This window comes from Panthera uncia, assembly GCF_023721935.1.
Source record: "Panthera uncia isolate 11264 chromosome A1 unlocalized genomic scaffold, Puncia_PCG_1.0 HiC_scaffold_17, whole genome shotgun sequence".
In the NCBI taxonomy this organism is placed as follows: domain Eukaryota; kingdom Metazoa; phylum Chordata; class Mammalia; order Carnivora; family Felidae; genus Panthera; species Panthera uncia.
Window position 1 is genome coordinate 30,747,555 of NW_026057577.1, and position 17,854 is coordinate 30,765,408.

General features: G+C 39.7%; 1 protein-coding gene across 3 annotated transcripts in view; it reads left to right on the plus strand.

Moving 5' to 3' along the window:
• PKD2L2 (polycystin 2 like 2, transient receptor potential cation channel) overlaps positions 1–17,854 on the plus strand; it is a 47,688-nt gene that overhangs the window by 23,760 nt on the left and 6,074 nt on the right. For all 3 annotated transcript variants that reach the window (XM_049649250.1, XM_049649251.1, XM_049649249.1), the window contains 2 exons: positions 1,082–1,146; positions 1,766–1,817. In XM_049649250.1, the coding sequence (XP_049505207.1) occupies positions 1,082–1,146; positions 1,766–1,817 (117 nt within the window). The remainder of the gene's footprint in view (positions 1–1,081; positions 1,147–1,765; positions 1,818–17,854) is intronic.

Below are 17,854 nucleotides of genomic sequence, written 5' to 3' on the forward strand. Positions count from 1 at the left end.
TGCAGGGCTCAAACTCACGAACCATGAGATCCTGACCTGAGCCGACGACCGACCCTTAACTGACTGAGCCACCCACGCACCCCACACAGTGTTGTTTACCATCACTGGCTCTCCCCTCTGGGCCCCTGCTCAGGTCACCTGCCGCCCCCCTCCAATCCCTCGCTGACATACTATTCTCCCTGACAGTGGTATCGCCCCTGTCCTCTCAACACCTACCTCACTTGCATGGTTAGTAGTCACAGGTGTACAGTCTCGCCCATCTCTGCACATCCATGGCTCTAACCACATCACTTCACACAGAAAAAGTCCTAATGGCCATGAGGCTAGTGGAGTTTCAAAACTCGGTCCAACAACGTATCTGTAAAAGGAAACCATTAATATGTCCCCCAGGGAGCTTAATTGTAGGTTTTTTTCATCTTTTATCTCTTCACTATGATGTTGGTTATGTGCATTAAAGTGTTTACATCATTAAATGCAATACATATTAATAAAACTTTTTAAAGATTTTTTTTTCAAGTTCAAGTGTGATGCCCACAAGAGAACCCCTTTCTCTTTTTCACCAGTAGGCAGAAAACATAAGTGGTGACAAAGTGAAAGAAATCATAGCATTCCCTCCGTATTTCTTTTAAAGTTTATTTATTTTGAGAGAGATAGAGTGCACACGCATGAGTGGGGGAGGGACAGAGAGGGAGGGGACAGAGAATCCCAAGCTGGCTCTGTGCTGTCAGCGCAGAGCCCAGCATGGGGTTTCAAACTCACCAACCATGAGATCATGACCTGAGCTGAAATCAAGAGACAGGAAGTAGCACATAGGGGTGCCTGGGTGGCTCAGTCAGTTGAGCGTTCGACTTCGGCTCAGGTCATGATCTCACAGCTCGTGAGTTCGAGCCCCACGTCGGGCTCTATGCTAACAACTCAGAGCCTGGAGCCTGCTTCGAATTCTGTCTCTCCCCCTCTCTCTGCCCCTAACCCACTCACATTCTGTCTCTGTCTCTCTCAAAAATAAATAAACATTTTAAAAAATTTTTTAATACAGGATGTATTTTTGATGAACTTTTAAACTATTTTTAATTATGTCCAGAGTTACAACAATGCTCTTGAAAAACTTAGACTAAAGAAACCTCAAAAGGATGGAGACGATAAAGGGTAAGATGGCTTAAAATTTTAATTTGCCATTTAAAACTGTACATTATATGAGAAACTTGCAATGAGAGTAAGGTTTTGATTGTAAAACAGCCACCACCCCAAGTGCTTATTCTAAATATGTTGTCAATACATCATCCACTAGGGCCTCCTAATTCTGAGAGCGCCAGGAGGCTCCAAGCTAAGCTAATGAAAAATTAATATAAAGCGTGCTGTGCCACTTAGAAAGAACTTTAACAGAAAGCTGAACAGGAGAATAAAGTCCCCCTGAGAAGGGAGGAAAAACTGTTAGTCTACATTAAGTGCATTCACTTAGCTATGAAAATAAAAACATTTTTACACAAAATATTTAAGGATACACTTACATTTATTTATTCAATCACTTTGGTGTCCAAATGCTTCCCAAACCCAGACCTCTGGCAGTGGCACAGACTATAAACATTATTTTATAGCTAGAGATGTGACACTCTGGAGAATTTCTATTAATGACACTTTCCAAATAATGAGTGTTATCAGAAAGACCAGAAATGCAATTCAGATCCTTACTATAGAGCTGATCATACTTTATTTTCCCTTTCTACTGTCATGGGTCTCTGATCTTTATTTTATTTTATATTCTTAGTATGAAAGGCGATTTGGCTGAGCAAGCCAGAAGAGAAGGCTTTGATGAAAATGTAAGATTTTAACTTTCTCGTAAAGATAGCTTTATTAGAAATGTGCTTACAAAAAAAAAAAAGTTCTGATTAAGAATTGAAATTATTTGCTTTCTTTACAGCACTAATTCCCAACTCCGAAAATTTCTCCCCAAATCTAGCTGTTGTTGTTTATAACAAATTATTTCAATTCTACATGCTACCTCTTTTTTTTAAATGTTTATTTATTTTTGAGAGAGAGAGAGAGATGAGGTAGGGGCGGGGTGGGGTGGGGGCGGGAAGGAGACACAGAATCCGAAGCAGGCTCCAGGCTCTGAGTTATCAGCACAGAGCCCAACGCAGGGCTTGAACTCATGAACCACAAGATCATGCCTGACCCAAAGTTGGCCACTTAACTGACTGAGCCACCCAGGCACCCCTATGTGCTACTTCTTTTATTGGTGCTCTCAGACAGATACTTTGGTCCTACAGCTGTACAGTCACTGTGGGATTATCACGCAGGGTTTAGTGAGTATACTCTTTTGAGATGATAATTTTTCTCTTGTAATCATCATTCATGTTTTATACAGTTGAACCTTGAACAATGCAGGGGTTATGTTTACAGTACAGGAAAAAAATCCATGTATAAGTAAGCCCACACAGTTCAAACTTGTGTTACTCAAGGACCATGTTTTTGAACAACACAGGTTTGAACTTCACAAGTCCAGTTATATGTGAGGTTTTTTTTCAATAAATATGGTACAGTACTTCCTGTGAGTGTATTTTCTCTGCCTTATGATTTTTCTCAGTAACATTTTATTTTCTCTAGCTTACTCTACTGTAACAACATAGTATATAATATATATACAGAATATGTTTTAATCGACTGTTTATGGGATCAGTTAAGACTTCAATCAATGGTAGGCTATTAGTTGTTAAGTTTTTAGGGAGTTAAAAGTTACACATGCATTTTCACCTGCACTGGGGTCAGCACCCCTGACCCCTGCATTGTGCAGCTGTCAGCTGTACATACACTGGAGTGAGGTTTCTCATTGTGAGATAAGAGAGTTACAAAAGGGAAAGGTTGAGGGTTAAAATGAACCTTGTGGTGTTGGATTAGAATTACAGGTGTGTGTGTCTGTGTGTGTCTCTGTGTGTGTGTGTGTTCTATAGCTCTATCTGTCCACTGAAAAATCTAGAAGTAAATCTAGATCTTGGTTTCCAAATACCATTCTCTTCTAAAAGGAATGAGGGCCCCTTGGAGATACGGTTAATTTGAATGGGGGGACTCAGCACTACAAGATAATCATCTATCAGTATCAATCTTCTGACTCTGATGGTTGTGCTGCGATTATAAAGGAAAACGTCCTTGTAAGCAGGAAATACAGATTGATGTGATCAGGGACACTGGGGCATTCATGTTGGCAACTTCAAATACTTCAAAGGAAAGAAAAAGTTTTTGTAACTTTCCCCTAATTTTGAGATTCTTTTAAAAACAAAATTATAATTCAGTAAACCATTTCTGAAATAAAAGATGATGTAAATTGAAAGACATACTGTGTACCTGTGGGAAATCACCTCGAATGAACATGAGACTCATCCAGGTAAAACCTGGACTTCCAAGGGGCGCCTGGGTGGCTCAGTCGGTTAAGCGTCCGACTTCAGCTCAGGTCACGATCTCGCGATCCGTGAGTTCGAGCCTCGCGTTGGGCTCTGGGCTGACCGCTCAGAGCCTGGAGCCTGTTTCAGATTCTGTGTCTCCCTCTCTCTCTGCCCCTCCCCCATTCATGCTCTGTCTCTCTCTGTCTCAAAAATAAATAAACGTTAAAAAAAAAAATCTGGACTTCCAAGAAAAGGAAAACCAGGTTAGCATGACAACATTCAACACCATACGTTGACAGAACAGTACCCACAATACATGCAAGGAAAGAAAATGTAAGCCAAGCATATTTATTTGGAGCACAACTGTGTTTCCAGTGTACAGGCTCAAAGAGTTTTCAACGTGCAACAACTCAGAATAATGTTGTATTCCTGAGGGTTCTATAAGAGTATCAGTTTCAGCCAACCAAAAGATGATCGGAGAAATTTTGCAAAAAGGAAGAAGGGAGAGAGAAGGTATAAAGTAGAAAACACTGATGGAGTGGTTCATATATAATAGCTCAAAGTAAAAGAATTCATGTAGGAATGCCTGGGTGGCTCCATCAGTTAAGCGTCTGACTCTTGATTTCAGCTCAGGTCATGATCTCATGGTCATGAGATGCAGACCCACATCGGGCTCCCCAGTGAGCGTGGAGCCTACTTGAGATTCTCCATCTCCCTCTCTCTCTCTGCCCTGCCCTTGCTCACACTCTTTCTCTATCTCAAAATAAATAAACAAAATTTTTAAAAAGAGAATTATCATTTAGAGTCAATAACCAATAAGAATAAATTTTAGCATATTTAAAAATACTGTAATAAACAATAAGATACTATTTCATGGACTTTAAAACATATTTTCTTTTCACATTTTAACATCTCTAAAATCAAGATATGTCTTATGGTTGATAGTGTATCACACTGTAATTGGCAGCCTTTCTTTCCTAAGTGGTACATAAATAATGGTGTGTCTAACAGTAGACTCCATCTCTCAGATACAACGAAATGTGGTAATAAGATTTAAATATAGTTGGAACTACAAGCTAATTTTCTTGTTGAATTTGATTTCTAGTTGAGGGAACCAAAGCAGGAAAAAGAGGACTCGGGTAGTATTAAAAAAAAAAAGAAAGAAAGAAAGAATAAAAACAAACCATGAAAATAAAAATATGTACATTCCTAAGGGCAGAATAATCAAAACAAAAATGAAAATAAAATATAACACATGGTAAAAAATTTAAAATGTAACATAGGGGCGCCTGGGTGGCTTAGTCGGTTAAGCATCTGACTTTGGCTCAGGTCATGATCTCACAGTTTGTGAGTTCAAGCCCTGCGTCGGGCTCTGCTGACAGCTTGGAGCCTGGAGCCTGGAGCCTGCTTGGATTCTGTGTCTCCCTCTCTCTCTGACCCTCCCCCCTTTCATGCTCTGTCTCTGTCTCAAAAATAAATGAAAATTTAAAAAAAATAAATAAATAAATTAAAAATAAAATAAAATAAAATGTAACATAAAACGGTATGATGTAACTGTGACCAGGTATGTCTGACATATCAGTAAAAGCAACTAAGCTTAATGTACTTAAAAAGAAAAACATTTTCAGATCGAATCACAAAGCTACACCCAGTTCTATGCTATATCCTAAAATATATACGTAAAACAAAGTGACTCAGAGAAATTCCATATAAAACCATAGGCAAAGGTCTAAATAGGCAAGCAAAAGATGGGGTACGCCTGGGTGGCTCAGTCAGTTAAGCATCCAGCTGTGGCTCAGGTCATGATCTCAGAGTTTGTAAGTTCAAGCCCTGTGTTGGGCTCTGTACTAACAGCTCAGAGCCTGGAGCCTGCTTTGGATTCTGTGTCTCCCTCTGTCTCTCTACCCCTCCCCCGCCCATGCTCTCTCTGTCTCTCAAAAATAAACATTAAAAAAAATTTTTAATAGACAAGCAAAAGATATCAGAGGACACAACTGAATATAAGTCAAGGTAGAATCCTAGACATAAAGCTGTAAATGAGATGAAGGCCACTTTATAATGATAACATCAATTTTAATAGTTATGGTTATCCATGCACCAAATAATATAACATCAACTTCCATAAGGTATGGACTACTAAACTTACAAAAGGAGAAACAGGGGTATCTGGGTGGCTCAGTTGGTTGAGCATTTGACTCCTGGTATCGGCTGAGGTCATGATCTCATCATGCGTGAAACTGAGCCTACCTACGTAGGGCTCTACACGGGCAGCAAAGAGGCTGCATGGGATTCTCTCTCCCCCTGCCCCTCCCCCTACTCAACACACTCTTTCTCTCTTAAAAATTCTCTTAAAAAAAGAATTATTTTTTAAATAAAGGGATAAATAAGGAAAAATAAGAGGATAAAACTCAAACAATAAAATGAATAAGGTGATCTTACAGTTATATATATTTAACTCTGTAAGAATATACATCTGCTTTTTAAAAACCCACTCATGAAAAATGATCACATACTGGAGCACAAACAACCTCAATAAATTCCAAAAACTGGTTAATACAGAAAAAAAATTATCTGAAAGCAACATAATAAAAATGTTCTAAGGAAATCAGAAAATAAAAACATTACTTAACCAAGATTTTAAACTATTAATTCTTGAATCAAATGGGAACTACAAAATGAAACCGTAGAATTCTTATAAAAACAATAAAAACAGTATATAGGAGAATCTATGAGATTAAAGTCAAATGCCAGAGGAAAATCAGTAGCCTTAAATTTACCAACAAAAACCAAGACTGAAAAGAAATTGATATTAGCATGTAACTCAAAAAGTTGGAAAAGAACAATAAATAGGAAAACAACAAATAAGAAATAAAGATAAAAACAGAATTAGTGAGTGGCAAACACAAAGCTGTATAAATAAATAAAAAGGCTGGTTCCTTGAAAAGATCCGTAGGGGGAAAAAAATAAATCAGTGGAAAGAAACCATTAGCCAACAAATGGAATAAAAGAGAGAAAGCATAAACATACAAAGTAAGAAGTTACAATGGGAGAAATAATGAAGAAATAAGGAATTTAAAAAAATATCAATGAGGGGCACCTGAGTGACTCAGTTGGTTGAGTATCTGACTCTTGACTTCAGCTCAGGTCATGATCTTTAGGGGTTCAAACCCCACATTGGGCTCTGCACTGACAGCACGGAGCCTGCTTGGGAGTCTCCCTCTCCCTCTCTCTGCCCCTCTCCCACTCACACACTCTCTCTCACTTTCTCTTAAAATTAATTTTTAAAATATCACTGAAAGAAATTGAAGAAGACACAAACAAATGGAAAGGTATTCCAGGCTCATGGATTAGCAGAATTAGTATTGTTAAAATGTTCATACTACCCAGAGCCAATGTACAGATTCAATGCAATGCCTCACAAAACTCCAATGGCATTTTGCACAGAAATAAAACAAAAAGTCCTAAAATATGTATGGAACCGCAAAAGACCCCAAATGGCCAAAGCAGCCTTGGGAAAGAATAACTGAAGAAAGAAGAAACTTGGAGGCATAACACACCCTGATTTCAAACTATATTACAAAACTATAGCAATCCAAATAATATGGTATTAGCATAAAAAGAGACACAGAAACCAATGGAATAAAACAGCCTGGAAATAAACCTTCCCACATATGGCCAATTAACTTATGACAAAAGAGCCAAGAACAGAGAGGTTCCGGAAGATGGCGGCGTAGGAGGACGCGGGGCTCACAACGCGTCCTGCCGATCACTTAGATTCCACCTACACCTGCCTAAAGAACCCAGAAAACCGCCAGAGGATTAGCAGAAGGGAGTCTCCGGAGCCAAGCGCAGACGAGAGGCCCACGGAAGAGGGTAGGAAGGGCGGCGAGGCGGTGCGCGCTCCACAGACTGGCGGGAGGGAGCCGGGGCGGAGGGGCGGCTCGCCGGCCAAGCAGAGCCCCCGAGTCTGGCTGGCAAAAGCGGAGGGGCCGGACGGACTGTGTTCCGACAGCAAGCGCGACTTAGCGTCTGGGAGGTCAGAAGTTAACAGCTCTGCTCGGAAAGCGGGAAGGCTGGAGGACAAAGGGAGGGAGAGCTGCTGAGCCCCCGGACGGCAGAGCTCAGCTTGGCGGGGAACAAAGGCGCCAGCGCCATCTCCCCCGCCCATCCCCCAGCCAAAATCCCAAAGGGAACCAGTTCCTGCCAGGGAACTTGCTCGCTCCGCGCAAACACCCAACTCTGTGCTTCTGCGGAGCCAAACCTCCGGCAGCGGATCTGACTCCCTCCCACTGCCACAGGGCTCCTCCTGGAGTGGATCACCTAAGGAGAAGCAAGCTAAGCCTGCCCCTCCACCCCCCGTGCACCTTGCCTACCCACCCCAGCTAATACGCCAGATCCCCAGCAACACAAGCCTGGCAGTGTGCAAGTAGCCCAGACGGGCCACGCCACCCCACAGTGAATCCCGCCCCTAGGAGAGGGGAAGAGAAGGCACACACCAGTCTGACTGTGGCCCCAGCAGTGGGCTGGGGGCAGACATCGGGTCGGACTGCGGCCCCGCCCACTAACTCCAGTTATACACCACAGCACAGGGGAAGTGCCCTGCAGGTCCTCACCACGCCAGGGACTCTCCAAAATGACGAAATGGAAGAATTCCCCTCAGAAGAATCTCCAGGAAATAACAACAGCTAATGAACTGATCAAAAAGGATTTAAATAATATAACAGAAAGTGAATTTAGAATAATAGTCATAAAATTAATCGCTGGGCTTGAAAACAGTATACAGGACAGCAGAGAATCTCTTGCCACAAAGATCGAGGGACTAAGGAACAGTCACGAGGAGTTGAAAAACGCTTTAAACGAAATGCAAAACAAAATGGAATCCACGATGGCTCGGCTTGAAGAGGCAGAGGAGAGAATAGGTGAACTAGAAGATAAAGTTATGGAGAAAGAGGAAGCTGAAAGAAAGAGAGATAAAAAAATCCAGGAGTATGAGGGGAAAATTAGAGAACTAAGTGATACACTAAAAAAAAATAATATACGCATAATTGGTATCCCAGAGGAGGAAGACTTCTGCACGACATATCATAGTGAAACTGGCAAAATACAAGGATAAAGAGAAAATTCTGAAAGCAGCAAGGGATAAACGTGCCCTCACTTATAAAGGGAGACCTATAAGACTCGTGACTGATCTCTCCTTTGAAACTTGGCAGGCCAGAAAGGCTTGGCACGATATCTACAGTGTGCTAAACAGAAAAAATATGCAGCCGAGAATCCTTTATCCAGCAAGTCTGTCATTTAGAATAGAAGGAGAGATAAAGGTCTTCCCAAACAAACAAAAACTGAAGGAATTTGTCACCACGAAACCAGCCCTACAAGAGATCCTAAGGGGGATCCTGTGAGACAAAGTACCAGAGACATCACTACAAGCATAAAACATACAGACATCACAATGACTCTAAACCCATATCTTTCTATAATAACACTGAATGTAAATGGATTAAATGCGCCAACTAAAAGACATAGGGTATCAGAATGGATAAAAAAACAAGACCCATCTATTTGCTGTCTACAAGAGACTCATTTTAGATCTGAGGACACCTTTAGATTGAGAGTGAGGGGATGGAGAACTATTTATCATGCTCCTGGAAGCCAAAAGAAAGCTGGAGTAGCCATACTTATATCAGACAAACTAGACTTTAAATTAAAGGCTGTAACAAGAGATGAAGAAGGGCATTATATAATAATCACAGGGTCTATCCACCAGGAAGAGCTAACTATTATAAATGTCTATGCGCCAAATACCCGAGCCCCCAGATATATAAAACAATTACTCATAAACATAAGCAACCTTATTGATAAGAATGTGGTCATTGCAGGGGACTTTAACACCCCACTTACAGAAATGGATAGATCATCTAGACACATGGTCAATAAAGAAACAAGGGCCCTGAATGATACATTGGATCAGATGGACTTGACAGATATATTTAGAACTCTGCATCCCAAAGCAACAGAATATACTTTCTTCTCGAGTGCACATGGAACATTCTCCAAGATAGATCATATACTGGGTCACAAAACAGCCCTTCATAAGTTTACAAGAATTGAAATTATACCATGCATACTTTCAGACCACAATGCTATGAAGCTTGAAATCAACCACAGGAAAAAGTCTGGAAAACCTCCAAAAGCATGGAGGTTAAAGAACACCCTACTAACGAATGAGTGGGTCAACCAGGCAATTAGAGAAGAAATTAAAATATACATGGAAACAAACGAAAATGAAAATACAACAATCCAAACGCTTTGGGATGCAGCGAAGGCAGTCCTGAGAGGAAAATACATTGCAATCCAGGCCTATCTCAAGAAACAAGAAAAATCCCAAATACAAAATCTAACAGCACACCTAAAGGAAATAGAAGCAGAACAGCAAAGGCAGCCTAAACCCAGCAGAAGACGAGAAATAATAAAGATCAGAGCAGAAATAAACAATATAGAATCTAAAAAAACTGTAGAGCAGATCAACGAAACCAAGAGTTGGTTTTTTGAAAAAATAAACAAAATTGACAAACCTCTAGCCAGGCTTCTCAAAAAGAAAAGGGAGATGACCCCAATAGATAAAATCATGAATGAAAATGGAATGATTACAACCAATCCCTCAGAGATACAAACAATTATCAGGGAATACTATGAAAAATTATATGCCAGCAAATTGGACAACCTGGAAGAAATGGACAAATTTCTAAACACCCACACTCTTCCAAAACTCAATCAGGAGGAAATAGAAAGCTTGAACAGACCCATAACCAGCGAAGAAATTGAATCGGTTATCAAAAATCTCCCAACAAATAAGAGTCCAGGACCAGATGGCTTCCCAGGGGAGTTCTACCAGACATTTAAAGCAGAGATAATACCTATCCTTCTCAAGCTATTCCAAGAAATAGAAAGGGAAGGAAAACTTCCAGACTCATTCTATGAAGCCAGTATTACTTTGATTCCTAAACTAGACAGAGACCCAGTAAAAAAAGAGAACTACAGGCCAATATCCCTGATGAATATGGATGCAAAAATTCTTAATAAGATACTAGCAAATCGAATTCAACAGCATATAAAAAGAATTATTCACCATGATCAAGTGGGATTCATTCCTGGGATGCAGGGCTGGTTCAACATTCGCAAATCGATCAACGTGATACATCACATTAACAAAAAAAAAGAGAAGAACCATATGATCCTGTCAATCGATGCAGAAAAGGCCTTTGACAAAATCCAGCACCCTTTCTTAATAAAAACCCTTGAGAAAGTCGGGATAGAAGGAACATACTTAAAGATCATAAAGGCCATTTATGAAAAGCCCACAGCTAACATCATCCTCAACGGGGAAAAACTGAGAGCTTTTTCCCTGAGATCAGGAACACGACAGGGATGCCCACTGTCACCGCTGTTGTTTAATATAGTGCTGGAAGTTCTAGCATCAGCAATCAGACAACAAAAGGAAATCAAAGGCATCAAAATTGGCAAAGACGAAGTCAAGCTTTCGCTTTTTGCAGATGACATGATATTATACATGGAAAATCCGATAGACTCCACCAAAAGTCTGCTAGAACTGATACATGAATTCAGCAAAGTTGCAGGATACAAAATCAATGTGCAGAAATCAGTTGCATTCTTATACACGAACAATGAAGCAACAGAAAGACAAATGAAGAAACTGATCCCATTCACAATTGCACCAAGAAGCATAAAATACCTAGGAATAAATCTAACCAAAGATGTAAAAGATCTGTATGCTGAAAACTATAGAAAGCTTATGCAGGTAATTGAAGAAGATATAAAGAAATGGAAAGACATTCCCTGCTCATGGATTGGAAGAATAAATATTGTCAAAATGTCAATACTACCCAAAGCTATCTACACATTCAATGCAATCCCAATCAAAATTGCACCAGCATTCTTCTCGAAACTAGAACAAGCAATCCTAAAATTCATATGGAACCACAAAAGGCCCCGAATAGCCAAAGTAATTTTGAAGAAGAAGACCAAAGCAGGAGGCATCACAATCCCAGACTTTAGCCTCTACTACAAAGCTGTCATCATCAAGTCAGCATGGTACTGGCATAAAAACAGACACATAGACCAATGGAATAGAATAGAAACCCCAGAACTAGACCCACAAACGTATGGCCAACTCATCTTTGACAAAGCAGGAAAGAACATCCAATGGAAAAAAGACAGTCTCTTTAACAAATGGTGCTGGGAGAACTGGACAGCAACATGCAGAAGGTTGAAACTAGACAACTTTCTCACACCATTCACAAAAATAAACTCAAAATGGATAAAGGACCTGAATGTGAGACAGGAAACCATCAAAACCTTAGAGTAGAAAGCAGGAAAAGACCTCTCTGACCTCAGCCGTAGCAATCTCTTACTCGGCACATCCCCAAAGGCAAGGGAATTAAAAGCAAAAGTGAATTACTGGGACCTTATGAAGATAAAAAGCTTCTGCACAGCAAAGGAAACAACCAACAAAACTAAAAGGCAACCAACGGAATGGGAAAAGATATTTGCAAATGACACATCGGACAAAGGGCTAGTATCCAAAATCTAAAAAGAGCTCATCAAAGTCCACACCCGAAAAACAAATAACCCAGTGAAGAAATGGGCAGAAAACATGAATAGACACTTCTCTAAAGAAGACATCCGGATGGCCAACAGGCACATGAAAAGATGTTCAACGTCGCTCCTTATCAGGGAAATACAAATCAAAACCACACTCAGATACCACCTCACGCCAGTCAGAGTGGCCAAAATGAAGAAATCAGGAGACTATAGATGCTGGAGAGGATGTGGAGAAACGGGAACCCTCTTGCACTGTTGGTGGGAATGCAAATTGGTGCAGCCGCTCTGGAAAGCAGTGTGGAGGTTCCTCAGAAAATTAAAAATAGACCTACCCTATGACCCAGCAATAGCACTGCTAGGAATTTATCCAAGGGATACAGGAGTACTGATGCATAGGGGCACCTGTACCCCAATGTTTATAGCGGCACTCTCAACAATAGCCAAATTATGGAAAGAGCCTAAATGTCCATCAACTGATGAATGGATAAAGAAATTGTGGTTTATATACACAATGGAATACTACGTGGCAATGAGAAAAAATGAAATATGGCCTTTTGTAGCAACATGGATGGAACTGGAGAGTGTGATGCTAAGTGAAATAAGCCATACAGAGAAAGACAGATACCATATGGTTTCACTCTTATGTGGATCCTGAGAAACATAACAGAAACCCATGGGGGAGGGGAAGGAAAAAAAAAAAAAAAAAAGAGGTTAGAGTGGGAGAGAGCCAAAGCATAAGAGACTGTTAAAAACTGAGAACAAATTGAGGGTTGATGGGGGGTGGGAGGGAGGGCAGGGTGGGTGATGGGTATTGAGGAGGGCACCTTTTGGGATGAGCACTGGGTGTTGTATGGAAACCAATTTGACAGTAAATTTCATATATTAAAAAATAAAAAATAAAAAAAATAAAAAAAATAAAAAAAAAAAAAAAGAGCCAAGAACATACAGTGGGAAAGGGATAGTCTCTGCAATAAATGCTGCTGGGGAAACTAGAGAGCCACATGCAAAAGAGCAAAACTGGACCAGTATCTTCCATATAATTTACACAAAATTAACACAAAATGGATTAAATACTTGAACATGAACACCCAAAATGATAAAACACTTAAAAGAAAACTTAGGCAGTATGTTACTTGTCCTCAGTCTCAGCAATGATTTTTTGGATCTGACACCAAAACCAAAGGCCGCAAAAGCAAAAATACAACAAATTGGAATACATAAAGCTAAAAAGCTTCTGTACAGCAAAGTAAACAACCAACAAAATGAAAAGGCAACATAGTGAATAGAAGAAAATATTTACAAATTATATATCTGATAAGGAGTTAATATCCAAAATACATAAAGAACTCCTACAACTCAATTAACAAAACAAACAAACAAAAAAACCAAACAATACCATAAAAAGTGAGCAGAGGATCTGAATTGACATTGTCCAAAGACATACAGATGGTCAACAGGTACATGAAAAGGTGCTCAGCATCACTCATCAGGGAAATGCCAGTCAAAACCACGAGCTATTACGTCACACCTGTTAAAATGGCTGTCATCAAAAAGACAATAACAAGGGTTGGCAAGGATGTGGAGAAAAGGGAACCCTCTTGTACTGTTGGTGGGAATGAAAACTGGTGCAGCCACTGTGGAAAACAGTGTGGAGGGACCTCAAAAAAATGTAAATTACAACTAACATATGATTACCAGTAATTCCACTTTTGTTTTGAAGGGAACAAAAACTCTTAATTCAAAAACATATCCACACCCCCATTTTCACTGCAGCATTGTTTAGAATAGCCAAGACATGGAAATAACCCAAGTGTCCATCAATGGATAAAGAAATTGTGTGTGTGTGTGTGTGTGTGTGTGTGTGAGTGTGTGTGTGTGTGTGTGTGTGTGTGTGTGTGTGTAAACTCAGCCATTAAAGGAAATCCTGGGGTGGGTGCCTGAGTGGCTCAGTCAGTTAAGCGTCCAGCTTCAGCTCAGGTCATCTCATGATTCATGAATTCAAGCCCCGCATCAGGCTCTGGGCTGACAGCTCAGAGCCTGGTGCCTGCTTAAGATTCTGTGTCTCCCTCTTTCTCTGCCCCTCCCCTGCTTGTGCTCTGTCCCTCTGTCTCTCAAAAATAAATAAGCATTTAAAAAATTATTAAAAAAGAAAATCCTGACATGTGCAACAATATGGATAGATCTTGATAGCATTATGTTAAGTGAAATAAGTTAGAGAAAGACAAATAGTGTATGATCTCACTTATATGTGGAATCTAAAAACAACAAAAACAAAAAATGAACTCATAAACAGAACAGATTGGTAGCTGCCAAGAAACGGAGTAGGGGCGAGTAAAATGGGTCAAGGTGATCAAAAGGTACAAACTTCTAATTATAAAATAAGTAAGTTCTGGGGATGTAATGTATAGATGATGACTACAGTTAACAATACTGTATTGTATATTTGAAAGTTGCTAAGAGAGTAGATCTTAAAAGTTCTCATAAGAAAAAAAATCTATTAACTGTGTAGTGATGAAGGTTGACTAATAATTACATTTACTATAGTGATCATTTCACAAAATATACATATATGAAATTATGTTGTACACCTGAAAAAAATCACTAAGAGACTTTTTTGTATAACTTTATGCAAATAATGTTTGAAAAACTGAAAGCAGTGGGTAATTTTTCTCTGAAAATAAATTTATCAAAACTGATCCCAGAAAAGGTTTTTAAAAACCTAAACAAATCCACTCTGTAGAAGAAACAAGGTCATGAAAGAGCTACCTGAAAAATAAATGAGGCCCCACAAATAAATCGTATCATATTTGTAAGGAACAAATAGTTTCAAACTATTCAAGCTGTTCCAGAGAAAAAAGAAAATGGACAACTATCAAATTATTTTTATAAAATGGCTATATAGTCATTATGTAAAATGACTATACACACACACACACACATACCAGTTATAAATTTTGAAGTAAAAATCCTAAATAAAATAATAGCAACAGAATCAAACAGAACACAATAATATAACATGATTCAGTAGGGCTTACTCTAAGAATGGAAAGATGGTTTAAAATTGGGTAATCAACTAATTAACATAACTCATTCTATTAACAGATCCAAAAGGAAAGTTACATGATCATTTTCCACAGATGCTAGATATTTGGGAAGATTCAATATCTAATCTTAGGACAACAAAACAAAACAGGAATCAATGAACACTTCCTTGATATGATAAAAACATTTATCTCACCCTCCCCCCCACCAAAAAACACATCTATCTCACCCCTAAGCTAGTACCTTACTTAACAGAGAAACAATGACATGTCAGGGACAAGTGACAAGAAAGGATGTACTGGAGGGATCAGCCAAAACAATTAAGAGAAATAAATTAGAAATGTTAAGAATTGAAAGGGAAGAGATATAAATAAACTACTTCTATTTGACTTACGATTCTCTTAAAGTTTCCTAGGTCTACCAACTAGGTATTCAAGTTTCCTAGGTATGCAAGTACCAGAATTCAATACAGCATTAGGAAAAAAATAATCTAAGTAAATGCAATTATGCAAACACCAACCAGTTCATTAAAAATTATAGAAGACTATATAATAGCAACAAAGAAAATGCCCAGGAATTCATAAAAAGTGTTTAAAACCAAGAAATGGAAAAATTTTAAACATTCCTTAAAGACACAAAAATATACTTGATGAAATAAGAATATATACTGTGAGTTAGGACTTAGGAAAATGGAAACCACATTATATATTTCAAACAAGAAATTAACTACAGGGAAATGATTACATGGGGAATGGAAGGCAGAAAAAGTAAAAACCCTGATGCAACTCATACTGTAGGAGGATGCTACCACTCCCAAGGCTGAGGTTACAAAAGGTGAAGTTATCTGAACCTTATCTTAGAGACTCAGCCTCCAGAGCTGTCTAGTGAGACCTCTGAGGGTAATCGCCATCCCACCCCTGCCACTGCTGTTTCTGAGGAGTGTGATGGGCCTGGTTCTGGTTATGCCAAAAGACATCAGGAATGCCGCAGCCTGGAGCCAACCACTGCTGCTGGAGACAACTACTATTTGCAGAAACAATGGTGATAGATAAAAACCCAGACTCGCCTGCACCCCTCCATCCTCCACGAAGGCAGAATCTAACAAGCCAGTGTAGCAAAAGCCTGAGGAATGAGGTTAGTAAAACCTGAGACCCAGCATCAGAGTTTAAGAAGGTGTTTTGAGGGGTGCCTGGGTGGCGCAGTCAGTTAAGCATTCCACTTTGGCTCAGGTCATGATCTCGCCGTTTCCGAGTTCGGGCCTTGCGTCAGGCTCTGTGCTCACAGCTCTGAGCCCGGAGCCTGTTTCAGATTCTGTGTCTCCCTCTCTCTTTCTGCCCCTCCCCCACTCATGCACGCACGCTCTCTCTCAAAAATAAATAAAAATATTAAAAAAAAAAAGGCGGCAAATTTTGAGTTGAGAGAGATCAAATAGTACAGCTCATCCTTTCGGCTTTTAGTACACATGTGTGAACTTCTATAAAACAATAACTATTTTTCAAGGTTCCATTGAATAAGTTGGAATTATCCTTTATAAACAAATGAAGGCACTTTTCTCCTCTACCCCAAAAGGGAAAAGCACAGTCCCAACAGTAACTGTATCTCTCTCTGAGTGATATTAAGACCTATTCTACTGATATCACAATTCCTTAAGAACTTAATGTTCAAACTACTATTTATGGATTTATTTATATTAAGTAAACTCTACCCTAATATAGGGGTCCAAACTCACAACCCTGAAATCAAGAGCTGCATGCTCTGCTGAGACAGCCAGGCGCCCCTCAACTACACAGTCTATTTTTGTTCATAAGAGTATCAGGAGGCATCCCCCAGAGAATTCCCTGGGTTCCAAATACAGCCCTCTCTGAGCCCATTCTGTAGCAGCAGTCAATTTTTCCTTGGCAATTGGGATCAGTTACCTCAGTTAGTTGAGTAACCACTTCTTTCCCTGCTGGTTCTGTAGCCTGAGGAATCCCAAAGGGCCGGGTGTTCGTCTCATATTCTTAAAAGTCTGTTATGTCCCTTGCTGGAAATACGCTATCTCTAAGGGTCTGTTTCTTTGGAGTTCCCCTGCTACCAAGTACTCATTAGTTAGGGTCCAGTGGACTACACTAGGTAGTCCAAAAAGAGGGTATTTACCACAGGGAATTCCTTTCTGAGGTAGTAGAGGACTAGAAGAGCCAGTGTTTAACACTAAATTAATCCAGAGACAACAGTAAGAGACAGCTACCATCTACAGGAAGAGGTGAGGGTGTAAGGACCTTGGAACTTGGAGAAAATGCCCTTGAAGAGTTGGTGCTCTGCTTGTGAGGAAAAGCATCACTTTCCTGTGAATGTCAAGGCAGGCTTCACAGACATAGTTGAGATGGGTTTTCTGAAGGATGTCAAGTTTACTAGGCAGTCTGTTTAACCCAGACTACTTACACATCTACATTTTAATTAGGCCTGGTCATTTAGAAATAGTTGCAGGGCCTACCGCTTTACCACATTAAAATTATCGGTGACTGTGTAAAAACATAAATGCTATAATGTGGCCAAAATAAAAGTAGCAAGATTGAAAGCCATCCTTTCCTACTTCTGGTATGTTGGTTTAACGATAGACACTGTCTGATAGAATAGTTTCTTTGACCAGAATAGCATACATTTATGCTCGTATGGACAAGGGCATCACCATCCGCTCTGAGGAAAGTAATCAGAATGCTTATAAAGGGATCAACTTAGTTACTTCACATTATTGCTGGAGCAGGATGGTATCAGATACTGGGAAGTCTCTGGATCATATCTGGGTGCAATGTCTCTTCTTTCCCTTTTTTTAGTGC